The sequence below is a fragment of the Trichosurus vulpecula genome, chromosome 1 (genome assembly GCF_011100635.1).
Source record: "Trichosurus vulpecula isolate mTriVul1 chromosome 1, mTriVul1.pri, whole genome shotgun sequence".
In the NCBI taxonomy this organism is placed as follows: domain Eukaryota; kingdom Metazoa; phylum Chordata; class Mammalia; order Diprotodontia; family Phalangeridae; genus Trichosurus; species Trichosurus vulpecula.
Window position 1 is genome coordinate 496,597,161 of NC_050573.1, and position 26,751 is coordinate 496,623,911.

At 36.2% G+C, this 26,751-nt stretch overlaps 1 protein-coding gene across 2 annotated transcripts in view; it reads left to right on the forward strand.

The window, feature by feature from the left end:
* TUT7 (terminal uridylyl transferase 7) overlaps positions 1–26,751 on the forward strand; it is an 85,524-nt gene that overhangs the window by 35,968 nt on the left and 22,805 nt on the right. For both annotated transcript variants that reach the window (XM_036738857.1, XM_036738864.1), the window contains exons 12-25: positions 1,975–2,155; positions 3,465–4,558; positions 5,025–5,175; positions 9,206–9,292; positions 9,947–10,047; positions 11,497–11,554; positions 18,650–18,753; positions 19,239–19,328; positions 19,966–20,079; positions 21,126–21,203; positions 21,861–22,038; positions 23,929–23,976; positions 24,058–24,149; positions 25,663–25,778. In XM_036738857.1, coding sequence (XP_036594752.1) covers positions 1,975–2,155; positions 3,465–4,558; positions 5,025–5,175; positions 9,206–9,292; positions 9,947–10,047; positions 11,497–11,554; positions 18,650–18,753; positions 19,239–19,328; positions 19,966–20,079; positions 21,126–21,203; positions 21,861–22,038; positions 23,929–23,976; positions 24,058–24,149; positions 25,663–25,778 — 2,492 coding nt within the window. The remainder of the gene's footprint in view (positions 1–1,974; positions 2,156–3,464; positions 4,559–5,024; positions 5,176–9,205; positions 9,293–9,946; positions 10,048–11,496; positions 11,555–18,649; positions 18,754–19,238; positions 19,329–19,965; positions 20,080–21,125; positions 21,204–21,860; positions 22,039–23,928; positions 23,977–24,057; positions 24,150–25,662; positions 25,779–26,751) is intronic.

Genomic DNA, 26,751 nt, shown 5'->3' on the forward strand with positions numbered 1-26,751 from the left:
TCACTTGTAGAGAAAATCTCCCATATCAGTTTTAAAAGCTTTCCTTAGAGCTTCCTATATCAGTCCTTTCAGCCTTAGTGTTTAAATTTAATTAAAGGTTTGTGCAAAAGGAGATGAAAAATAATAAGCAAAATGTTACTTGTTATTCAGATCCCTAATTGTATGTTATCTGTGGCTTACGTAGTTTTCTACCTGCTGCTTTTGTCACCTGCTAAAATAGTCTCCCAATTTTGAAACGCCAATCTTCCGTAATGTTTTTTGCATATCAAAGTATAGTTCCTCTTGACATGTTTAAAGTTAGAGTGTATGGCAAAATAAAGTTTGGAGAGTCAGACAGAAACAAAGAGAAAGTAAACTGTGAATTATAAACAACTGTGAAATTGGAATCATAAAAAACTTGGATTCAAGTTCCACATCTGATAATACATAGTGCCTCTGTGACTGACCGTGGGCAAGTCACATAACTTGTCAATACTAAAGGCAACTCTCTAAGTCACAGATAAATTACTGATGTATATAGTTAGAGTTTCTGCATTAGCCATTCCTATGCTAATGAAATTACAAACCTTGACCCAAAACACCCAGAACTGTTATATGAAGAGTACAGAGTTTCTAATTGCAAAGGATCCGTGAAGTTATCTAAAGTACCCTAGAAGGATCCATCCCCTCCTACAGCATCCTGAAAGCAGTCTTTCAGTCTCTGCTTGACGATCGCCATTGATAGGAAACTCACAACTCACTTTTAAGTAGTTCTGATTCTTAGGAAATTTTCTTTATATTGAATGAAAATTTGCCTACCTGTAACTTCCATCCATTGCTCCTAGTTCTTCCCAGTGGGACAATCCTTCAGTATTTGAAAAAAGCAAAAAGACACTAGTAATAAAAACCTAAATAAATCGTTGAATTGGGGGGTTTTATACAAATTGGACAGCTGAATTATGACTTTGTTTCTTAATATACAGACAGAATTTTGTATTCTTGAGATTGCCTGGCATAATGAGGGTCATAGATTGAAAGTTCATAGATGTGCTTCTTGTGCTCTGGACATTTTATATCTTTTTACCGTGGTTTCTTCTTCTCTAAAGCTGGAATAGTTTCAAATATACCATGTAACTTTAAAATTCTATGACAGAAAATCCTTGTATTTTTTTTAAGTGAATACATCCTGACATGTGTATGTTTTAAAATCCAAACCTTTGACATCAGAAATTAACTGGCATCAAAACTAAACATACAAGTCATAAATATAACATCCTTATAAATCTGTGTAGCCTAGGATCCTATTTCCTTTCCATTTTTTTTCAGTATCCATTTGAGGGGTAGTTATAGCTTAGGTGGGGGAAGGACTGAGAATGTTACACCTCTTATACAATCCTTGCTGTCTTCACTACATTTCATAAATTGGAAGTAGCAAATATGCGTCATGTGTCAATGACTGCTTTTTAGCAAACACAGCAGGAGTGACACAGGAGGAGGTGTTGTTGAGAGACTGCCCACACAATAGTTGACATACTAGCTATTTAGTGTTTACAGAGAACTTTACCCATACTTCACATTTCTCATTGAATCCTGGCTTGTAACGATCCTGTGAGGCAAGAGTACTGTCATTAGTATTATTCTCATTTTATAGTTAGGAAATTGAGACTTTGAAAGCGTTTGCCCAGGGTCACAAGATGAGTAGCTATCACAGGCAGGATTATCAAGCCAGATCTCTCCTAACTCCAGTTCCATTTTCCTTCCCACTACTCCATGCTCTCTTGATAAGATCCTGAGTCTATCTAAAGCATAATAAAAACCAATTACTGATACATAGCTTATTTTTTTTGTAGTCAGTTCAAGCTTCCTGTGAAAGGATTTTCACATTCAGACCTTCCCTTAGGTTTCATTTTGTTAAAACAGAGTCTGTATAATTTTGTTTTATCTGATTGTTTGGACATATGTAATATAAAAATTTCTTCTCTTTGCTATTAATAGGTTCCATTGGTATTTGACACAGAAAACCAATGTTCTGTGCCAGTTGGGCAGCTTTGGGTGGAATTGCTTCGTTTCTATGCTTTAGAATTTAATTTGGGTGATTTGGTCATCAGTATACGTGCCAAAGATGCTATATCTCGTGAAGCAAAGGATTGGCCCAAAAAGCGCATTGCTGTGGAAGGTATCCAAATTTTTCACCTTAAAAAAACTAAAAACAAGTACAGATTTAACAGCATGTATTTTATTTCAGTCTTCTTTCATCACCTTCATACAAGGTGTACCAGAACCCAGCAGTAAAGTAAACAGTCAGGATCCTTCTTGTACTAGAGCTCCTCATATCATGTAGCTCAGTACAGTCTCATGCTTAGATCTCAGTTTTTAAAAACTGTAGTACAGACATTATCCTAATTACACATTCATTAAATTTAAATGATTCCTTGAAGTTAAAAAAAAAACCTGACTATAAATCTTTACTTCTAGGTTCAATTTACCCCATTTTATATTAATTGATTAGTTTTATGGACTCCAGCCATTTGCAGACATGATGTATTGTTACAAAGGCTCCAGTAGTATTTAAAATACGCATATATTCTTTTGCATAGGGCTCTTTAAACCAAATCTATATTGCAGTGAAACACGCTGATATATTCAGTAGGCATTGGAAAGTAGGCTGGCCTCTTAAGCCATTTTCAACTTTTAGAAGTTAGGCTGTTCCATAGTTGAAGCTCGTATAGGAATCTATATTTTGCCCCTTTAGAAACATTTTTAAGAACTTTCTCATATTTGTAGCTGAAGGAACCTTCAGTATGGAATTCCCTTATTTTTGCTTGATTTTTTTTTTCAAGCTTTATGTTGCATAAGAGGGTTTTTTGCATTTTGCATAAAATTCTGTGTGCAGTCATGGGGATCTCACATTTTTAAACCCTCCCCTGCAGTTTCTCTGGCTCAGCTCTTCTGGCCAATTGCCTACCCTGCTGGAGTTTTAGGGGAGGAGAGCAGATTGTGAGAAGTGGTGTCTCCTCCTCGTGCCTCCCTCTCACCCCTGGAATTCAGTCCAGCCAGTTCAGTGATGGGGCTTCACAGGGCGGAAGAGTGGAGGTAAGCTTTACAAAGTGACTGGCTGAGTGGGGGAGGCAGGCACTCAGCAGAGCCTTCCAGTGTAGGAAGTAGTCCCTAAAGGCTTAAGAGCCAGATTGATAATTTCTTTTCCACTGCCACTATCATATAACTAGATAAGGAAGAGATACTGGTGTTGTGCAAGGTGGGCTGGTTATAAAAGAGAGAATTTTGATATTTGGAATTTCTTCATATGAGAGATTTCTTCATAGGAGAGATGACATTTTTTGCCTCTTATCTTGACTCCCAAATGAAAATAGCCACACTTAAGAAATAGGATTCATTTTGCCTGGTTTATTGTTGCTTTTAATCTAAAATATGTTGATTGTTTTCAAGGTAAAATATAAAGATGTTGCATTTTTTTGTTGTTACAGATCCATACTCCGTTAAGAGGAATGTGGCAAGAACCTTGAACAGTCAACTGGTTTATGAATATATTCTGCATTGTTTAAGAGCAACATATAAATATTTTGCTATCCCACACAAAAAAACAACAAAGACCACCCCCAAAAAACCTGTGAATATAAATGTAGATGTATCTCAAACATCCAGACCCGTAAAAGATGATGTAAAGCATGACCCTGAGATACAAGTAATAAATAACAAAATCATGGTTATGGGTGACTGTATTGATGCTACTGATACTGTAGAAAACTTCAGAACACATCAGAGAAATAGTATAAAGCTGTTTGATGGTTTTGAAAGCCCAACAGAGGAGTTAGGAGATGTTCAAGTTGGAATCAACCAAGGAGACTTAGATTGTATCATTGAAGAAGTAATTTTCGATGATTCTGAGGATTTCAAACCACACTATGAGGAAACAGAAAGTGGAAATGACGAAGATGAGGAGGAGGAGGAAGAACCTGACATAAGACGAGACTGGGAGAAAAATTTGACAACTATGGATCAAGAATTAGATGATGACAGCGAAAATGGAGAACTACTTGCCCATACCAACGATCTTGATATGGAGACTGACAGCATTTCAGATTTAGAGAGTTTCCAAAACATTACAATAACTGAAAGGGATGACTTTGTTACTGTAGATGACAAGGCTGACGTGGATGAGGAAAGCACAGAAGGTACAGATGAATTAGAAGACTCAAACAAGGTTGCACATTCAGTACAGGGCCAGACCTCAGAAATCGCTAATTCAGATGATGAGGAAGAGGATGAAGAAGAAACCAGGCATACCATCAATGAAAGGGGTAGTGTTACTGTACAAGATGAGTTGGACACATACACTGGATATGGAGATGAGGATGCCCTCTCTGAAGAGGATGGATTAGTTGTTCCTATTAAATATGAAGATTTGAAAGAAGTTAGAAAAAATTTAGATGAACCCTTGCTAATGGAATTAAATGAAGAGCATCCTCTTAAGGAAGAAAATGTATGTGAGGAAGATTCAACTGTAGATCATTTGGACCTCTTCTATGAATTTAGTAAACCTGTCTTCACCAAGGGCAAGGTAAAAAAAATTTATCTTCCAAAAAAACAGCTTGGATGTTTTTTGAAGTTTTGTGTACATAAATTTAGTTTTCATTTAGTAGAACAGGCTTGCTGAACTGATTGGTAGTGATAAATTATTTCTTTGATGTAAGCAATGTAGATGCTTTTTAAAATTTCGTGTATGTAAATTTAGTTTTCATTTCATAGAACAGGCTTACTAAAACAATTAGTAATGATTAATTATTCGTTTGATCTTTAAGCCCAACTTGATTAACCAGGCTTCTTCCTAGGTTTTGGCACGCCCCCAGTTTTCTTCCCAAAACTATTAAAAGTTGCTAAATATTCTAACTGTATCATACAGTACCCTACCCCTGATGATAATATCACTTTGAGAAAGTAAAAAGTGGAATATTTTGCTAGAAAAGGTTAGGAAATCCCATATTAGAAACTGCATTTAAGTCTTTTTGCTTTTCCCTTTCATGTAGCCTCCTACTGTAGTATGTAGTTTGTGCAAGCGAGAGGGCCATCTAAAGAAGGATTGCCCTGAAGACTTCAAAAAAATTGAACTGGATCCTTTGCCACCATTAACACCCAGATTTTCAAATATCTTAGATCAAGTTTGTATCCAGTGTTACAGTAAGTTGTCAACATTTCTTTTTTTTTTCAATTTAATTTATTTAATATATTTAGTTTTCAGCATTGATTTTCACAAGAGTTTGAATTACAAATTTTCTGCCCATTTCTACCCCCCCCCCACTCCAAGATGGCTTATGTTCTGGTTGCCCTGTTCCCTAGTCAGCCCTCCCTTCTGTCACCCCACTCCCCTCCCATCCCCTTTTCCCTTCCTTCCGTGTAGCGCAAGATAAATTTCTATGCCCCATTACCTGTGTATCTTATTTTCTAGTTGCTTGCAAAAACTTTTTTTTGTTGTTGTTTTTGAACATCTGTTTTTAAAACTTTGAGTTCCAAATTCTCTCCCCTCTTCCCTTCCCACCCACCCTCCCTAAGAAGTCAAGCAATTCAACATAGGTTATACATAATGATACAATGCGTATCATTATGTATAACCCTTCCACAATACTCATGTTGTGAAAGACTAACTATATTTTGCTCCTTCCTAACCTATCCCCCTTTACTGAATTTTCTCCCTTGACCCTGTCCCTTTTCAAAAGTGTTTGTTTTTGATTACCTCCTCCCCCATCTGCCCTCGCTTCTATCATCCCCCCTTTTTTATCTTCCTCCTTTCCTGTGGGGTAAGATACCCAATTTAGTGTGTATGGTATTCCCTCCTCAGGTCAAATCTAATGAGAGCAAGATTCACTCATTCCCCCTCACCTGCCTTCTCTTCTCTTCCTACAGAACTGCTTTTTCTTGCCACTTTTTATGGGAGATAATTTACCCCATTATACCTCTCCCTTTCTCCCTCTCTCAATGTATTCCTCTCTCATCCCTTAATTTGATCTTATTTCTTTTAGATATCATCCCTTCATCTTCAACTCACCCTGTGCCCTCTCTTTCTCTCTCTCTCTCTCTCTCTCTCCCCCCATTTATATATATATCTATATATCTATATCTATATATATATATATATATACATACACATACACACATACATACACACACATATATATACATATATATATACACATATATGCATATTCCCTTCAGCTACTATGATATTGAGGTCTCATGAATCATACACATCATCTTTCCATGTAGGAATGTAAACAAAACAGTTCAACTTTCGTAAGTCCCTTGCAATTTCTTTTTCTTGATTACCTTTTCATGCTTCTCTTGATTCTTGTGTTTGAAAGTCAAATTTTCTATTCAGCTCTGGTCTTTTCACTGAGAAAGCTTGAAAGTCCTCTATTTTATTGAAAATCCATATTTTGCCTTGGAGCATGATACTCAGTTTTGCTGGGTAGGTATTTCTTGGTTTTAATCCTAACTCCATTGACCTCTGGAATATTGCATTCTAAGCCCTTCACTCTCTTAATGTAGAAGCTGCTAGATCTTGGGTTATTCTGATTGTGTTTCCACAATACTCAGATTGTTTCTTTCTGGCTGCTTGCAGTATTTTCTCCTTGACCTGGGAGCTCTGGAATTTGGCAACAACATTCCTAGGAGATTTCTTTTTGGGATCTATTTGAGGAGGCGATCTGTGGATTCTTTCAATTTCTATTTTACCCTCTGGCTCTAGAATATCAGGGCAGGTCTCCTTGATAATTTCTTGAAAGATGGTATCTAGGCTCTTTTTTTTGATCATGGCTTTCAGGTAGTCCAATAATTTTTAAATGATCTCTCCTGGATCTATTTTCCAGGTCAGTGGTTTTTCCAATGAGATATTTCACATTGTCTTCCATTTTTTCATTCTTTTGGTTCTGTTTTATAATATCTTGATTTCTCATAAAGTCACTAGCTTCCACTTGCTCCAGTCTAATTTTTAAGGTAGTATTTTCCATTTGTCTAATTCTGCCTTTCAAGGCATTCTTCTCATTGGCTTTTTGGAGCTCTTTTGCCATTTGAGTTAGTCTATTTTTTAAGGTGTTGTTTTCTTCAGTATATTTTTCAGTATTTTTTTGGTCTCCTTTAGCAAGTCCTTGACTTGTTTTTCATGGTTTTCTCGCATCCTTCTCATTTCTCTTCCCAATTTTTCCTCTACTTCTCTAACTTGCTTTTCCAACACCTTTTTGAGCTCTTCCATGGCCTGAGACCAGTTCATGTTTTTCTTGGAGGCTTTTGTTGTAGGCTCTTTGATTTTGTTGACTTCTTCTGGCTGTATGTTTTAGTCTTCTTTGTCACCAAAGAAAGATTCCAAGGTCTGAGACTGCATCTGGGTGCGTTTTCACTGCCTGGCCATGTTCCCAGCCAACTTACTTGACCCTTGACTTTTTCAGCGGGGTATGAGTGCTTGTAGAGTGAAGAGTACTATGTTCCAAGCTTGGGGAGATGCGCTGTTGATTTCAGAGCTATTATAGCCAGCTCTGCCACACTCCTCCTTCCCCAAGAACCCCCAACCCAGACTGGACTTAGATCTTCAGCAGGCTCTGCACTCCTGCTCTGATCCACCACTTAATTCCTCCCACCAGGTGGGCCTGGGCCTAGAAGCAACTGCAGCTGTAGTTCTGTAGCTGCCCCACCTCCGCTGCCCCCGGGGTGGTGGCTGAACCACGAACTCTATCACCCAGTTCCCAGCAGCTTTTCCCACTAACCTTCTCTGTTGTCTTTGGTGTTTGTGGGTTGAGAAGTCAGGTAACTGCTGCAGCTCACTGATTCAGGGCGCTAGGGCACGCTCCGCCCGGCTCCTGATCTGGTTGGTCCGCACGGCCCATGCGGGGCTCTGCCCCGCTCCCAGCTCCATGGGTGAAAGACCTCACCCTGCAACCATCCAGGCTGTCCTGGGCTGGAGCCCTGCTTCCCTCTGCTCTTTTGTGGGTTCTGCAGTTCTAGAATTGGTTCAGAGCCATTTTTTATAAGTTTTTGGAGGGACTTGGTGGGGAGCTCACACTAGTCCCTGCTTTCCAGCCACCATCTTGAGTTGTCAACATTTCTTACTAATTTCTAGGAACATTAAAGTAGCTTCAAAAATTGCCGAACTAGGAGATGGCTTAAGATATGAGAAATAACAATATCCATTTATCAGTCTTTACTTATTTTAATTTCCAACTATTCTGGTATTGTGTTCATTATAAAGATTCATTTAATCTTTAGGGTTCCAAGTTTCAACTGAGAGAAGTAAAATACAGAAAAATATTTGATAATATTTTCACTTTAAGCATTATAAATAAAAGTAGGTATCTAGTCAAAGCAGTTTTTTTGTTTTACCAGTATTTTTTAATTAACAGAAATCTCTTTTTATCTCCCTCTCATTCCACTACACACCCTACCTCCACCCCCACCCACATCCCTGAAACAACAAACAAACAAAAAAGCAAAAAAAACCAAATATGAATTGTCAAGCCAAACAAATGCCCACATTGGATATGTCCAAAAAATATGTCTCACTCTGTTGTACTCTGAGTCCCATTACCTCTCTGAAAGAAAGTAGGTAGCCTTCTTCATCATCAGTCCTCTGAAATAATAGAAGGTTGTTCAGAGTTCTTAAGTCTTTGAAAGCTATTCAAAACAGACCATCTTATTTCTGGAGTGGGGAAGACAGGGCAATTGGGGTTAAGTGACTTGCTAGTAAGTGTGTCAAGTATCTTGAGGCCAAATTTGAACTCAGGTCCTCCTGACTCCAGGGCCAGTGCTCTACTCACTGCGCCACCTAGCTGCCCCCCAAAACAGACCATCTTAACAAAATAATGTCTTGAAAGTTTCAGGCTGATCTATCAAAGCCACCCTTATTTTTAACAATACCAAAATGTAGTTTCTCTTGATAATTTCAGTAATTCTTAGTAATTTATTGGGACTTCCTTGAGATCAGACTATGGTTTTTTTGTTTTTTTGGGGTTTTTTTTGTTTTTTTTTTTCTGTGATCACATTGCTTCCACAGTAGTGTTCTTCACATAGGAGATGTTTAGAAATTTGGGGATGGCTAGAATTGTTTTTTAGTGAAATTTGGTTCTTCTAGTTCTGGACAAAATTTTGAAAGCTCTTTGACAATTATTCCTTTTTATTTTATCTTGTTTACTTTAAACTTCTTCATCTTGTTTATTTTAAACAGAGGATTTTTCTGCAACTGCTTTAGAAGATCAAGCTCGTGAACATATTCGGCAAAACCTGGAAAGTTTCATAAAACAAGAGTTTCCGGGTAAGGTTATTTATATCACATTTTTTTCATAGCTTAACATTTCTAGAAGACCAGTAGTTTTGTTCCAAACTAACTGACTTAGAGAAAAATGATGTGATTAGTATTGTAGCTGATATAGAAAATTGTGGTGCACCAATACGTTGAATATTAAAATCTTGTTTTTATTAACAAATGCCATGCATATATTTTGTTTCCATTTGAAGTTTTAATTAAAATTTAAGATCACATTTCAAAAATAATTTTTTCAAAGAAGTAGCAAACTTAACTGTAGATGTAGGGAGATGTTGCAGCTTTTATCTTGAAATTTATCTGTCCTAAGACTTTGACAGTGACACAGATGGCTATTTTTCTTGCTTTATATAGTTTATCTTTAATAAGGTAAACAAGGTATGAGGCAAACAAGAGATGGAATTCTAAAATAAACCAGAAGGGCAGAGACACCGATATTTGTCTTCGGCGAGATTGTTAGTGAGTTGGGACCTTAATTTGTATATTTTATACTTTTGAAAGCCTTACATCTAAATTTGCCCTTTTTTTATATTTAATATTCTGTTAGCAGAAGTATTTAACTCAGTTGCTCATTATTGAGAATGTCTGTTTGAAAATAAAATGTCCACAAAAAATAATTTACGTTTTATAATATATTTCTAACAGGCACCAAATTGAGCTTATTTGGTTCTTCCAAAAATGGATTTGGGTTCAAACAGAGTGACCTGGACATCTGTATGACAATTGATGGACTTGAAACTGCTGAGGTAGAGTGATGATGATGATGATGAAGATAATGATAAAGGAATCACAATTATATGGTATCTTTTGACTTACAGAATACTTCCCTCATGATAACCCTCTGAGGTAGGCAGGAAAAAGATTGTCATCCCCAGTTTATAGATGAGGAAACCAAGTCTCAGAGGCAAAGTTTGCCAAGTTCACACAGCTAACGTGATCAGAACAAGGGTTCAAATTCAGTTTTCTCCTAAGTACTGGTCCAGTGTTTTTTTCTCTCAAAAACAAGTCCCTTGTGGTCATATGTAATTTACATTTGTCATTAGCAATATGAGTCAGCAAATTTTTTTAAGCTTCAGAATATTGTACTTTAGTGTGCTGTTTTCCCAGATAATTGAAAATTGGGTAGTGCTTAATCACCTTGAATTGTTCACATCCTCAGAATTGCTAAAGGCACCAAGTTATTATTGGCCATTCAGTGAAAGGCAGAGTGATTTGGATTTAAAGGTATAGCCATAGTGGTGCATTAGATAGAGTGCTAGGCTTGGGGTCAGGGAGGCTGATCTTCCTGAGTTAAAATCTGGCCTCAGACATTTAGTAGGTGTGTGACCCTGGGCTTAAACTTAACCCTGTTTGCCTCAGTTCCTCATCTGTAAAATGACCTAGAGAAGGAAATGGCAAAGTATCTTTGCCAAGAAAACCTCAAATGGGGTCACAAAGAGTCGGAATTGACTGAACAACAAGTTAACTTCATTTGAGACACAATGGGCTTTTTAAAAGCCTATTTTTTCAGAGCTATATTTCAAGAAATCATAAAATAGAAACTGCACAGGGCAAAAAAGTAAATTGTCCTAGCTTTCTGAAAATGATAGAGGGACGGGTGGATGGATGGATGGATGATTAAAGTAAAATTAAAAAATCTATCCCCTAAACCCCAAAATTCTTACAAAATATAAGCTCCCAGACCGTCACCAGTCATCTTGACTTTCGGTTTGCCACTGGACTTTGATGACTCTAGAGGAGAGAGTGAGGCTGCTGACTTTGTGCAGCCCTGCCTCACTTAAATCCAGTTCATGCACTAGTCAAGACATCATCCTCATGATGTCATCGGTCTTCTTCAAGAAAGAAGGAGGAACAACAACAATGTTATAGGATTACAAGATATTCAGACTGACTTTTTAATCTTCATTTCTGTTTATCTTACTGAATCAATAAACATGTATTAAGCACTTATTATGTACTAGGGATACAAAGGAAAAATTAAACAGTATCTGCCCTCAAGGTGCTTATAGTTTATCATGGTTCTGTCATTCAAACCCTGGTCTTCTGACTCCAAATTCATATCTCCACAAAACCACACTGCTTCTGAACTGAAATGAATTTGAGAATTTCTAAAGGCAATGGAAAATTTTACTTGTGCTAGCACTTAAAGAAAAGCTCTTTAATATTGATATAATGATTTGCTATTTTTGTTCCAGGGATTAGATTGCATAAGAATGATCGAAGAACTATCAAGAGTCCTCAAAAAACATTCAGGTACTCTATAAGCTAATTGGAGTTTGCCTTCTCTTTAATAAGCCTCTGAATTACCTAAAATTTCAGCTACATAGCATTGTGATTAAATAAAAATATTTTTATTAGTGTGAATTTGCAATCTTGATGCTTTTTTGCAAAAATATTCCATGTAAAATGCTTCTTACCTGTTTTTAAGAGAGAATAGGATCCTGTGATATTTGTGTGCATCCTTCACTGACTTGGGTTTCAGTTCATTACAAGACAGGTACCAGAGAGGCATGGCATGTTAGTTTGGAACATCTTATGCTTTTACCTTCCTGGGGCTAAACATAGTATAGAATTTATTCATCTCAAGTAAGTTTAAAGTGTCATCTACTTGTCCCTAAATATTTAGCAGCAGTTTAAAATTACCTCTATTGTTATAAACAACACTGGTAAACTTTTTTTCCCTTCATAAAAGTACATTGAACTGTTTTTTATACTTTTAGTTAAAGACAGGCATGGTTGTAATGCTTAAATTCATAGTGCATACACCTGCTATAAGAGTTAAAGTCTTCTTTTCCTTTGTATTCTTTATTTCTAGGAGTTTGAATAAAGACTTTACCTGTCATTGGGGTAACTGGACAAATCTTAAATCTTTTCCTCCCCATGTTTCTAGTGGAATTGAAAGTTAGCGTGAGTGTCAGTTGGTTTTTCATATATGTACACAGACATAATTAGGTCTGATCATTGGGGAACCCAGAATTTATTTCAAATGGGGGAATATTTTTACTTCCAGATAGTGTGTATGAATTCTGTAGGATTATAATTTCTAGTAAGGTGACATTTGATGAAATTATAAAAATTTCCCCATCCCAGAAGAACAAACTATAAAAAATTTCTTCTTCCAAATTGATATAGCTCTTGAAGAATGGCATTTGTAAATTTAGACTAGGCAACTGGCTGGGAGTATCAACTTATTTTGCAAATAAATCAACAAATTTCATCAGATTTTGTGTTGAACAATTTAATGTGAGCCATGGCCTACAATCAATATTCCTTTACCCAAGAATTTCTTATGCACATATTTAATGTTAAAAGTTAAGGATGTATACAAAGTATTGGGTGAATCAGGAATATGATGGTGGCTACATTATTCTGGCAAAAAAATGTTTTTTCCTGCTATTGATCAAGTTTATGACAGATTCATTCTTAATACAAATAATTATAATACACTTGCTCTGTGCAAAGGTTCTAGGAATATATACAAAGAGTCCTAATCATAGGATCACAAATTTAGAGCTAGGAGAAACCTCAAAGCCCCATCATTTTATGACAACACAACTAAGGCCCAGAGACTTGCCCAACTATTCAGTATCTGAGATGGAAGGGTTATTTTCCTTAAGGAACTTATGTTCTAAAAGTGAGGCTATAACATATACACAGCTAAATATAATACAAGGTAGAATGTGCTGAGAGCAAAGGAGTCATCCAAATGGTATTACTAGAAATATGAAGAAGGAAAAGCTTTTTTAGCTACCATGGTCAAAGTAGACTTTATGGAGGATATACTATTAGAGGAGGTAGGCCTTGAAGGAAGCGAATTTCAGAAGGTAGATGGATAAAGGGAAGACTTTCCAGGCTTGAGGGCCAGCTTGTACCATTGCAAAAAGGGACAGAAGAGAAGTGAGGGCAATGAATAGCTGATAGTCTATTTTAGCTAGATTTTTATGTGGAGTAGAGTGAACCATGGGGAGAAAGGTAAATTAAGGATAGATTGTAGAGGATCTGGCTCTTCCTATCATGTTAAAAAATAGAGGCAATGAAGAGCCACTGAAAGTTTTCGATCAGAAATATGATATGGGGGCAGCTGGGTGGCACAGGGAGTAGAGCACCAGCCCTGGAGTCAGGAGGACCTAAGTTCAAATCTAACCCCAGACACTTGACACACTAGCTATGTGACCTTGGGCAAGTCACTTAACCCCAATTGCCCTGCCTTTCCCCCTCCAAAAAAAATTAAAAAAAAAAAAAGAAATATGATATGGTCAAATTCATACATTAGGAAGAAGAAAATGATTTAGCAAATGATACTGAAAAAGAGCAGACAGGAAAGGAACTGGGACAGAGCATTGTACGTCAATAAGGAGGGAGTGGTCAGCAGTATCAAATGCAACAAAAAATCAAGAATGAAGGTTGAGAATGTTACTGGATATGGCAATTAAGAGGTCACTGATAACCTTAGAAAAAATAGTTGTAGATTGGTGAAACAGAAGCTAGATTGCAGGAGTTTGAGGAGTGATTTGGTGGTGAAGAAAAAGAGATAGCAAATATAAACTGTCCTTTCTGGAAATTAAGTAGTAAGAGGTGCAGGGGAAAAAGGGGAACAGAAATGGAGATAGGTTGTTAATGTGAAGGGGGCTGACATCAAGTGAAGATGGATGAGTTTTTGTTTTCTTTAAGAAAAGAAACTCATCCTTATAGACAAAGGTAAAGGAGCCAGGAGAAAGGGAGAGATCCAAGATGAAGTTATTCAAGCAAGGTTTTGGAGAATTCAAGAAGGCATAGGCTCAAAGGAACTAAACAGATTTGAAACTATTTAACTATTTTTATTCAATTCAGCAATATTTACTGAATACCTACTATGCATAAATCCCTATAATAACCACTGGAGGGGGCAGGGCTACAAAAGAAATAGCAGTATGGTCCTTCTTATGGTCCTTGGTTATCTTAACAGTCTCATTGAGGAGGTAAAGCACATGAAAAAAATGAGCATCAGTCGGTGTGCAGTTATACCAATAAGAGTTCAGAGAGGAAAGGAACTCCATTATGGAATGAAACCACAGGGTCTCAGAATAGTCATGAAAGTGACAGAGTTTGAAATGGAAAAGAGGTTAAAGGAGAGTATTCCAGGGTGAGTGGAACAAGAATGATAAACTTAGTAGTTATTCAACACACACTTAATAAATATTATGTGCCAAGCCTTGGGAATATGAAGAGAGGCAAAAATAGTCTGTAGCCTTCAAGGAGCTTACATTGTAATAGGGGAGGCAACATGTAAATAAATAGGTACCTATGACATATATAGAGTAGGTGGAACATAACCTTAGAGGGAAAACGTCTAGCATCTGGGTGGACCAGGAAAGGTCTCCTATAAAAAATAGCATTTGAAGTGAGTTTTGAAGGAAACCTGGGATCCTAAGAGGAAGAGAGAGCATTCTGGGCATCAGGACAGCCATTGCAGGGACATGGAGGCAGGAAATGGAGTGTCATGTTTGAGGAACGGCAAGTAGGGCCATATAATTGGGTCAAAGAGTCCGTAGAAGAGGAGTAAAGTGTTAGAAGACTGGAAAGTTGGCAGGAACTAAGTTGTAGAAAGTTCTGAATATCAAGCAAAGGTTATTTGATCCTGGAGGTAATAGGGTGCTACTGAAGTATATTGAATAGGGGTGAATGACATGGTCAGATTTATGCTTTAGGAAAATCACTTTGGCAGCTGAGTGAATGATGGATTGCAGTGGGGAGAGCCTTGGTGAGGCAGGGAGACCAAGGCTTTTGCAGGAGTTGATGAGGGCCTGAACTGGAGTGGTAATTGTCAGTAGAGAGAAGGAGACTTAGACCAGAGACGTTCAAAGTTAAAATGACAGTATTTGACAACTAATTAGTTATATAGAGGAAGGAGTTGAGGATGACATTAGGGTGGCAAGCCTGTGCCACTGGGAGAATGGCTGTGCCCTGGATAGTAGTATAATAGGAAAGAATAGAAGAGTATGGTTTTGTTTGAAAGGTATTAAGTTCTGTTTTGGAAATATTGAGTTTGAAATATCTACAGGACATTGAGTCCAAAATGTCCAACAAGCAGTTGGGACTGAAGCTCAGAAGAGAGGCTAGAAATGGGATATATAAATCTGAGAATCATCTGCACATAGAAGATAGTAGAACCCAGGAAAGCTAAGAGACCACCAAGTAATATTACATAGAGGGAAAAGAGGAGAGGATCCAGCCTAGACCCCTGGGGGACACTCACAGTTAGTGAGCATAACTTGGATAAAGAACCCACAAAGGAGGCTGAATAAAAGAGTAGAAAGGAGAACAGTGCCACAAAAACCCAGATTGAAAAGAATATCCAAGAGGGAGAAGGTGATCTACAGTGTCAGATACTGCAAAAGTCAGGAAGAATGAGAATTAAGAAAAGACTGTTAGATTTTGCAATTAAGTGGTATCTGGTGATTTTGGAGTAAACAGTTTGAAGTGAATAATTAGGCTGGAGATCAGATTGCAGCTTTAGAAGAAAGTGAGAGGAAAGGAAGTAGAGACATATAGCATAGGCTTTTTTCAAGGAGTTTAGCGGATAGAAGAGATTATAAGATGATGGCTAGCAGGATCAAGTAAGGGTTTTTTAAGTTTGGATAGGAGGTAGACATGTTTTTAGGTGGCAGAGAAGAAGCCAATAGAAGAGAGATTGAAGATTAGTGAGAGAGAGTGGGGTTGAGGGAGGAGACGGTCTGCTGAGTGAATGAGAGGGGAAGTGATCAAAGATGCATGTAGAGGAGTTGGCCTTAGCAGTAAGTAGGTCTGCCTCTTCAGAAACAAGGTGAAAAAAAAATAAGAGAGAACAATATTAGAAGGGTGTGAGATGAGGAAAAGGCAAAAAGAAAGATCTCTCAGTGAATGGCTTCAGGTTTTTGGGTTTTGGGGCTTTGTTTTTTTTTTGGTAAAATGTGTGTTTATGGTTGATAAGGTAAGCAGACAGGAGTGCTATAGGAGGCTTGTAGAGAGATGAAGAAAGTTGGAACAGCCACTGTGGAGAGTGGTAAAGAAAATCAGTTAAGAGTAAAGAAATACCTTGCTACAGGGAAAACCCAGTTGAGATTAGATAATGTAAATTTGTAGTGGATCCAGTCAGCAACTTCTCCTAACTCCTTTCAGCAACATAGGAATAAGAGTGAAGGAGGCAAGATAGTGGAGTCACATAGGGTTAGTCTTTAGAAAGGCATAATCAATAACAGGACAAGAGAGCAAAGGGTTCAAGAATAGGAGATAATGTAGAATTAAACCGGTTCACCAAGGGTTTAAGATTGGGAAGGGAAGAGTGCTATAAAAGGCTGACCTGGCTGTAGTAGAAGATTCATTTGGAAGAATAGTGGGGGGAAAGATCTCTAAAACTACATTTTTAAGAGGAACATTGGCAAACTGGAGCATGTCCTGAGAACCTTGAGCAGACTGATGAAGAGAATTAAAATAATGTCATTTGAAGAATAGTTAAATGAAGTAGTTGTTTTTAGCTCAAAGAAACTGGAAGAGACACTGTAACTAGAAGATTGAAGAGACATAGTTAACTGTTTGAAGATACTTGAAGAGTTGTTATTTGGAAGAGAGGCTATACTTATTCAGTGTGGCTCCAGGAGGGAATGTCAGGACAAGTCTATAGAAGTTCCAGCTAAGTAGATTTTGGCCCATTATAAAGAAGAATTTAGTAACAGAGCTGTTTAAAAGTGAAATGAGCTACCTGGTAGGATAGTTAGTCTCAATCACTGAAGATCTTTTTTGAAGAGAAAAATATATTTCAAGTAAGAGTTGGTCTGTATCACCTCTGTGAATCCCTTCTGACTGTTACTGCAGATTCTCTGATCAGATTAAGTAATTTGAACTTAATCCTTAAAGTCTTGGGTAGTTATATAAAACCCTGTATAAATGTGAGTAGTAGTTATTGAAGAGTTTCTGCACAGCAGAGTAGTATTTAAAGAAGATTCATCTTGCAGAATTCAGGATGAATCAAATGCTTGACAGAGAGGCCAGTTAGAAGACTGAGCAGTGATCCTTACAAGAGTTAGTGGGTACAGTGACTAGTACTGTAGATCTTAAAAGGCTACAAATTGGCCATAGTTGTAAGAGATAAAGAAAAGGTGTGACAGGTGGTACTTTGACCAAATATGGAAGCTGTAAAAGGGAAAGTAAAAATAGAACATGTGGGTGGAAATTTCTACTAGGCAATTGGAGACATAGTGTTAGCCTGAAGGTGAAGAATTCATTTAAATAGGGATGAGAGTTGGAGCCTTGAAGAGAGTACCAAAACAGAAAAATGTTTAGTGAGCCTAGAGTTACATTCCCTGTGATAGGAGGAAGAAGAGCAGTTAGGGATAAAGACTAAAGAGGTACTGGAGAGGTGTATAAGAACCAGACTAGTACAGTGTCATGAAAGTAAAGGGAGGAAAGGATGTCACTATCTTTGGTCACAAATAGTAAGGACAGAGATAAAGCAATAACACTTGAAGAGGTCATTAATAACATGTGAGAGTTAATTCTGTAGAGTGGCAGGATGGACAAATGGTAGAAAGACTAAGGAAGAAAAGAAGAGTCAAGAAATTGAGGGAGTCAGCGCAGACCACTACATGAAGTGTGGCAATAAAAGGAAGGTGAGAAATAGAATCTATAATAGCAAGAAGGGGCAGCAGGATCAAAGGATGATAACGGAATTTTTTTTTCAGCAAAATAGGGGAGAATTATGTATATTTGAAGGTGGAAAATTTAAAAAGGAAATGGAGTCAATGGAATGGAAAGGATTAAACATACTAGAAGAGAAAGGGAGAAGTATGGGAGCAAGTGAATTGAATTGATGCTCTCAATCAGTTCCCTAATTTGCTCAGTTTATCACATTTGGCATTTTCACTGACATTCTTCAAAGAGAGATAAATGTTCCCAAACAGGGAAATTTACTTTCTCCATTGTGTTTGCTTTTCTAGGTGTGGGAAACCAGGTATCACCAAATAATTAGTTGAGTTCGTTTTCAAATGGCTTTCTTTTTCTTTTCTTTCCTGTCTTTAATCCTTTTTTTAAAGCAAATAAAACTTCAATCTTTGTTTAAAGTAGATTTGTCTGATATGATAGAAAGTTTTGTATTGAGGCAGTAAACAAAATTAAACACAAGACTTTTCCTAATTGTTGTGCTCCATATTTTCTGTGTTTAACCAAGGTAAATGAAGTGATGTAGGATGGGGTCAGGTTTAATTACAGAACAATTCTAAGTTATTAAGATGAATTTCTATCTATGGACTGTTTAAATAATGTTGCTATTATATTAAATAATGTTAAATGATAACATATTAAATGATAATGTTAAATTAAATTTTCCCATCCTAGGGCTCAGAAATGTCTTGCCCATTACTACAGCAAAAGTACCAATTGTCAAGTTCTTCCATGTGAGAAGTGGTCTGGAAGTGGATATCAGTTTGTATAACACATTGGTAAGGTTCTCTCCAAATATTTTCCTTAGTTTGTAGACAAGAAGAATTCACTTCCCCACGCCTTTAGAATTTGTTGTTGTTCATATTAGCATTAATTTAAATATTGCCATTTCTTGAAGCATTTCTGCTATTTAAATAAAAAGGTATTTTGATTCTTCTAGCCCATATCTTAGATTATATGTTTAAAATAAAAATAAATTGGCAAACTCTTGTAAAAGAGGGATGCCAAGGCCTATATGCTATGGCATTTCCCTGATTCTTGACCGTTTTTCTTTTACATTTCATCTTGTATATTGAACAAAGTCCGTCATCTATCCGAACTACTGTGATTTTTCACCAGCAGCGCACAGTTTTATATTATATCTCTTTTTAATTCTGAAATGAATTGGGTAAATTAGTTCACTGTTCATTACCTCCTATATTGGAAGGTCTTTTTCTTCAATTGTATGTTTACCCTACAGCATAATTTCTGATCTTTATAACAGGCCCTTCATAATACCAAGCTTTTAGCTGCTTATTCCTCCATTGATCCAAGAGTGAAATATTTGTGCTATACTATGAAGGTATTTACAAAGGTGAGTAATATAAAAGAATGCCCATTTTGATTCATTAGGAAATAAAATTATTTTATTCTTTTAAATGACTTTTGTGGCCATTATAAATTGTTTGAAAGTTTCAGTAGAAAATAGAACTGGTGTTAGCTCTTTCCTTTAAATAGCTACAATTTATTATAGAGTGGTTGCATGGGAAAAACTGAACTAGATTATGACCACCCGGTCTTGAGTACTTACTCTATAAACCCTTGGGCAAGTCACTTGCCTATTCCTTCATTTGTAAAAATAAAGATAATATAATGCTCTGTTTACCTCACATAGCTTTGCAAAACTCAAATGAAATAATAATATATGTGAAAGTACTTTGTAAACTGTAAATTGCTATGCAGAAGTAAGATTTGGTGAATATCTAAAGTCCATCATCTATCCAAACTACTATGATTTTTTTAAATTTTCATATAATTGAGGTATATATTTTTTTGTTAGATATGTGTTTTTACCTACTTTTCTATATTCTAGTGCTTTGGGAATGATTTATTTTCATTTTGTTCCCCAAATAAAAGCTATTATACTCAGACTTCTCTTGCAAATAAAATATAATTCAGTGCAATAAAAAGAAGGCTGTTGATTCCATTTTTCCTTCTTCCATTCCCTGTAGATGTGTGATATTGGCGATGCATCAAGAGGAAGCTTGTCATCATATGCATATACTCTTATGGTGCTCTACTTCCTACAACAAAGGGATCCACCAGTTATTCCTGTTCTTCAAGAGGTGGGCAAGGGGAGGACTGTTGGATAGTATAATCGCAGTATCCCCTTTCCACTCTTAAATTCCATGGTTCTGCAGTTAGCCTTTTAATATAATTTTCCTGAAAGATATTGTTCAGATTTTGAACTTAATTCATGGAGGCTTTTCCTCTTCGAGAATGAAGAACAAACAACAACAGTAATAAAGTCTATCTTTAACACCACCACCCAAGTCATCTTCTAAATGTACATATCTGACGCTGCCTCTTCACCTTGTTTAAGACTTTCAGTGCCTCCCCATTGCCTAAAAGATAAAGGACATAAGGCCCTGCACAGTCTGCCTTCATTCCACCACTGGGAAAGGAGTGGAAAGGGCATGGATTGGAGTCAAGAGAAACCTAGTTTCAAATCCTGCCTCATGCTCTTAGCAGATATATGACCATGAGCAAGTCACTGAAATTCTCAGAATCTTAGTTTCCTCCTCTGCAAAATAAGGATGATAGTGCCTACCTCTCGTGATAGTTGTGAGAGTCAAATGAGATCATGCATGTCTGGTACTGGGAAAACCTCAGTATGTTGGGTGGTGGTTGACTTCTTTGCTTTACCTCCCTCCTCTGTAATAGAGGAGGGTAGAGGGATCCTCTATAAGATCCCTGCCACATATTCTGATGTTTCAGTGTCACTGAAGTGCTAGCTGTTCTGTGATCACATCCTGCCTCCTCTGTCGCTGCACTTGTGTGCACTGTTCTTCCATGCTAGTAATGGAGCACACACGCACAGTCTTTCTCTTCCTTTAAGGCCCAGTTCAGGCTGTATCTCTTCCATAGAACCTTCCCTAACCAAACATCTCCCTCTCCCCATCCCCAACCAAAAGTGATTTCACATTCTTCAGGTCTTTCACAATACTCTATTTGACTTCTCCTATGAATGTATCATATTTTAATTTGTATTATATTTTTGTGCATGTGATAGTCTCCCCTTCCCCAAATTACATTACAAGCTCCTAGCATTATGCCTTGGGTACTTAATAGATGTTTCAATTAAACCGAATATTTCAAAAATCAATTTTAGATATACGAAGAGGAGAAAAGACCTGAAATAATTGTTGATGGTTGGAACACCTACTTTTTTGATCGAATAGGTGAATTGGTAGGTATTTTTAGGGTAATTTTTTTTCTTGTATTTTGTAGGTATAATAAAATCAATGTAAATATTTTAAAATATGAACTAATCATTTTGGGTAAATGCCCTAAAACTGGGTATCATAGCTTAACTGTACAGTTTAAAGTTACCAGAATGTATTGTTTAAGTTGGGATGAAAAAAAAAATTCTTTCACTTTAGCTCAGTGAACGCTAAAGATAGACAGGAGAGAGAGATGTTTTAATGCTAGCTGTTTATAGCCAAGCCATTCTATATGGATATTAAAGATTTCGTGAACGTGTTGTCTCATAATTTTTTATTGGAGTTTAAAGAACACCTACTTTGAAGAAGAGAGACGTATTTTATAGACTAAAATGAAATTTCTTGAAATGGGTTTCTAGTTCTTTCACTGGTAAGCTGTATATGTTCTGGGATATAGTCTTTAGAAGTGAATATTCTTTAATACCTCAAAGGGACAGTATAAAAATTAATAAATTATTGAAGACTATCTTCTAAAACATGAAAGAAAAGCTACAATTAATTAAATTCTGTAAGAAAAGTCATTCCATCTTCTGATTTGGACTAAATAGATGTGAATAAGGTTATGAGCTATTTGTATTTAATACCTTGAAATAGTGTAATGTATTTCCCTTGGTGACTTCTAGGCAGCCTTTTGGCCAGAACATGGAAAAAATACAGAGTCTGTTGGGGAGCTGTGGTTGGCCCTTCTTCGATTCTATACAGAAGAATTTGATTTTAAAGAACATGTTATTTGTATCAGGAGAAAAAGTCTGCTTACAACTTTCAAGAAGCAGTGGACCTCAAAATACATTGTTATTGAAGGTACACATCAAAGCTCTATGTGGAATTGACTGCAGAAATTATTTATGGAATGCAAATTGTGGACATTATTGTTAAAAGTCAGTCCAATGATGGTGGTTAACATATTTTACCTTAATAGGTATCTATTTTAATATATTCTCTGAAAACTTAAGGACTGCATGTGTCAGATTCACCTTCAAAAATTGCACACCTCAAATTGAAAGAATTTGGAGGTTTATTGTTACCATCCTGCATCTGGTATCACATTTCTAAAATTAAAAAATTTGATTAGATGCTCTTTAAGGCCTGTTCCTCTTCTAACATTCTATTGATTCTAGGAAACAGGTCAATACAAGACATTGTTAAAAATGGAACATTTAAGTCCTTAGCTTTATAGGCTACTCTTAACTCGTTTAAGTGTACGGTAATGACCTGTACAGGTGTTATTAGGCAAAGCTGTGAGGAAAGATGGGGAACATGTAGAAAAATGCAAGAGAATGAACTGAATTATAAAGTTAGTTGCATAAAAATCGTTTTCATCTGACCAAAACATTAGCCAAATTGCCAGAGTCTTCCTCTGTCGTGTGCACAGTAGGTGACACAGGGCTTAGTACTGTTTTTTCACTTTCAACATTTTTATGTTGGGACTTATTTTGAGTACCTCAGTTTTATTGATGATATGTTATGTATAGTGCTTAAGGCTGTATCAGAAAGTTATTTATTTCTCTAAGCATGAAGTATAAACAGAAATAAATAGTGACTGATTTTACAGTGTGGTTTGCTAAGGCAACCAGGGCATGATCATAGTTGGAGTCTGTAACATTAAGGAAGGTTATATAATATGTCAGTTTTATGCTAGCAGTGGAAAGGAACAGGAAAATGTGTGTTGCTTCCTGTTTTTACTGAAATGAGTGAACATTTCTTAGAGCAGACAACTAACAGGTTTTTCTGAAGTTAAAAAATCGTTAAGCGAGATGATAGACATGTTAAAAATAAAAAGTTTAACATATTATTCACTTACCATCCTTGATAATAATTGTCATTTACAATAATAACCATGAATCGTCAAACAAAGGTTAAACAAGTTTGGTAGTATTTTGTCTAAAATTAGAGTAAATAGAATTTATAAGAGAGTTCTTCAGTCTGAAATTTATGTGTAGTACATGGATTTTGTAATACATAGTTTTTTTCGTGGATTTTGTAACATGAACAGATTTTTCTGCTCAGAAACCTTGATTTGTGTGATGTAGTATGCCTAAGATAAAGGGAAAAGAATTGAAGACACATGAATCCATGTTTTTTACAACATCCTTGCATCATTGTTACCTTTGATAGTAATAGTACAGTACTCTGAAAATTAGGTACCAAAATTGAATTAATAATAGTTCACATTTCTATTACACTTTAATCTAAAATAGAGCCCACAAAAGTTATAAATATTTTTAATAATCTAGTTTTTCATAACATGGAACCATAGATTTTGAATTCTTGTATTCCTCTCAATTATATTCCAATAACAGATCTGAAATGGAAAATAAGACCTTCAAAACTAAAATCATTTATGCAGCAGAGAGACATTTTTATGGGAGTGTATTTTTCTGAGGGAGAATAATTTTCTTTGTTATTAAGGTGAAAGCAAATTGATCCTTTGCATATTCTGAAATGAGGAAGAGGGAGAGAAATACCTTATACTTTTCTTGTGAATTGAGTAGATGTATTTTGTCTACGGCTTCTTCCCCTCTGTATTTGTTTAGCTGTTTTTTCTTTTAGATTATAAACTCTGATAATGAAAGCAGTTTTGTTTAATAAAGTAGTAAAACAGTTCTAATCTTTACAGTATGTCCCTTTGAATTATGTGATGGATAATTATACTGTTTGAAGTAACTTTTATCCAAAATTTTCTTCACTTAGATCCTTTTGATTTGAATCATAATCTTGGTGCTGGACTGTCGAGAAAAAGTAAGTTACTTTGTTTGGAACTATGTTAAATTCTGTTCTTCTTTTAATATGTCTAACCTATTTTTTATTTCTTCTTCTTAGTGACAAATTTCATAATGAAAGCTTTTATCAATGGTAGAAGAGTGTTTGGTATCCCAGTAAAAGGATTCCCTAAAGAATATCCTTCAAAAATGGTAAGTGTCAGTTTTGGAAGTAATAAAAATAACTATTAATAGAAGTTTTTTAAAAGCGTGTTCTTTAAATTCGTCTGGGTTGTGGTAGTTTAATACTCTGAAAGCCTAATTCCTATATTCACATTAAAGCTTAGAGTAGAAATTTAATCCCAAAGAAATTTTATTTTTGTGCCATTTGTTTATGATTAATGGGAGGGTAAACTGTAATCATTGCTTGTTCTCAGGAGTCAGAATTTTAGGGTGTGAGTAAGTGGTCACCAGCATCTGAGTCTGTTGATCATTAACTGTGTATCACCTTTTCCAAATTGTGTAGTGATTGGGCACAGTGCTATACCTCCAGCTCTTCCTTTCAGCTTCAGCTTAGCCAGATCCAATATGTCAATTTTTTACATATAGTGACAGGGAAAATGGTGCCTGAAGATGAGGAGAAGTTTATTTATGCATGTAAACAAACCAGTAAAGTTTCGTTTCCCACATAGTCATGATAGAATTAAGCCTCTTAACACTATTAGGATTTTTGCAATGGCAAATGATCTGTTAGTCTTTCATCTGAACTCTGAGCAGCCAGGTAATGGAGATTTAGAGCTATGACCTTTAGATGGGTGCTAAGCATGAATGCTGTCTTCCACTAAATAATAACTTTTGTGGTTAAAGGAAATAAAAACATTGTTCTCCTTATGCATTCTTAAATTTATTTTTTTTATTACAATCTTAACACTACATCTTCATATACAGTGTGGAACACGGAGAGGATTAGACATGAAACCATGAATCTGTCCCATACCACTTACTATTTTTTAGATGCTTGCAATATTTTTCTTTGACATGGAAGCTCTGGATTTCGATTTTGCTGTTCCAAGGACTTTTCTGGGGTTTCTTTCAATAGGTAATCAGTTCAGATCCAAACACACATACACACACACACACACACACACACACACACACACGCTTTGTATGTATATATCTGTATGTATACGTGTACACACACACACACACACACACACACATACATATATATACACATAGAGAGAGAGAGAGCTATGTGACTCCAGACAACTCACTTCTTTGTTTACCTCAATTCCCTCAACTGTAAAGTGGGAATAATAGTAGCACAACCTCCCAGGATTGTTGTAAGGATCAAATGAGATAGCACATCTGTAAAGAAATTCACATACTGCCTGGCACATAGTAGGTGCTATATAAATGCTTATTCCCTTCTCTTCCTCCCCACTCCAAACTATCTTATATTTAAATACTTTATATTTGTTGTCTTTATATTTCTCACATTTGTATACATGTGTCTTCCTCAATATACTATAAGGTCATTGAGAGTAAAGATTGTTTTTGTATTTTCATCCCTACCGCTTAGCACAGCACCAAAAACAAAATGTAGATACTTAATGAATGCTTATTGCTACTGAAAATAGAAATTAATGTTGCTGAATAATACTCAAGACCCTTGAGTTTCCAAATTGATCCTAATTCAGAATCTCACTAAGTTATATTCTTCTAGGAATATTTTTTTGATCCAGAAGTATTAACAGAAGGAGAATTGGCACCAAATGACAGATGTTGCAGAATTTGTGGTAAAATTGGACACTTTATGAAAGACTGTCCTATGCGGAGAAAGTAAGTTATTGCTTTAAAAAGAGAGTTTTTGTTATTTCTATTTTGTTTTCCTTTTATTCATTTTTATAAATGAGCTTAAGATGTCCAAGATGAGAAATTCAGGCCATCAGTTGTTATTGTTCAGTCATTTTCAGCTCTTCATGTAACCCCATTTGAGGTTTTCTTGGCAAAGATACTGGAATAGTTTGCCATTTCCTTCTCCAGCTTATTTTACAGATGAGTAAACTGAGGTAAACACATTTAAGTGACTTGCTCAAGGTCACACAGCTAATAAGTGTCTAAGGTCACATTTGAACTCAGATCTTCCTGACTCCAGGCTCGGCAATCTATCCACCGCACCACCTAGCTGCCCATCAATAGCCATATGAAAAAATGCTCCAAGTCACTAATAATTAAAGAAATGTGAAATATATTTTTAGAAATGGTCACTGTAGGAATTTGTTTTGATTATTAGTATTTTTACGGAATGTAGAGATGGGGGGAGGAGGACAGAAATAAATGCTTGTTAATTGGGAAAAAACAGTTTTTGATAGATATTTTTTCCCAAAAATAAAGAGAACTAGGAAGAGCTGTTGTGTTTGTCCCTCGTTCTCGAAGAGGACCATGACATCAGGGAGATGATGACATGACTTGCAATTTACTTTGATTTGAGTGAGGGAGGGCTGTGCTGGGTCACCAGCCTCACTTTCTCCTCCAGAGCCATCTGGGCCCAGTGGCCAGATATTCATCAGTAATTCATAATAATATGAATTATGTTCACATTTACGGAAAGTAAGATATACTTAAAAGTTATATTCTTAGTTAAAACAACAGATCAGCTGAAAATATTCAGTCATTTCTCATTATTCAGGTGATTTAGAAGTCCAGGCCACCTATACCCCCTTACCAGCAGCTTTCCCCATCGTAGGTCATAGTTCTATTAAGTATTATCAGGAGATAGAAAGAAAAGAAGAAAAAAAACCCTCAAATTTGG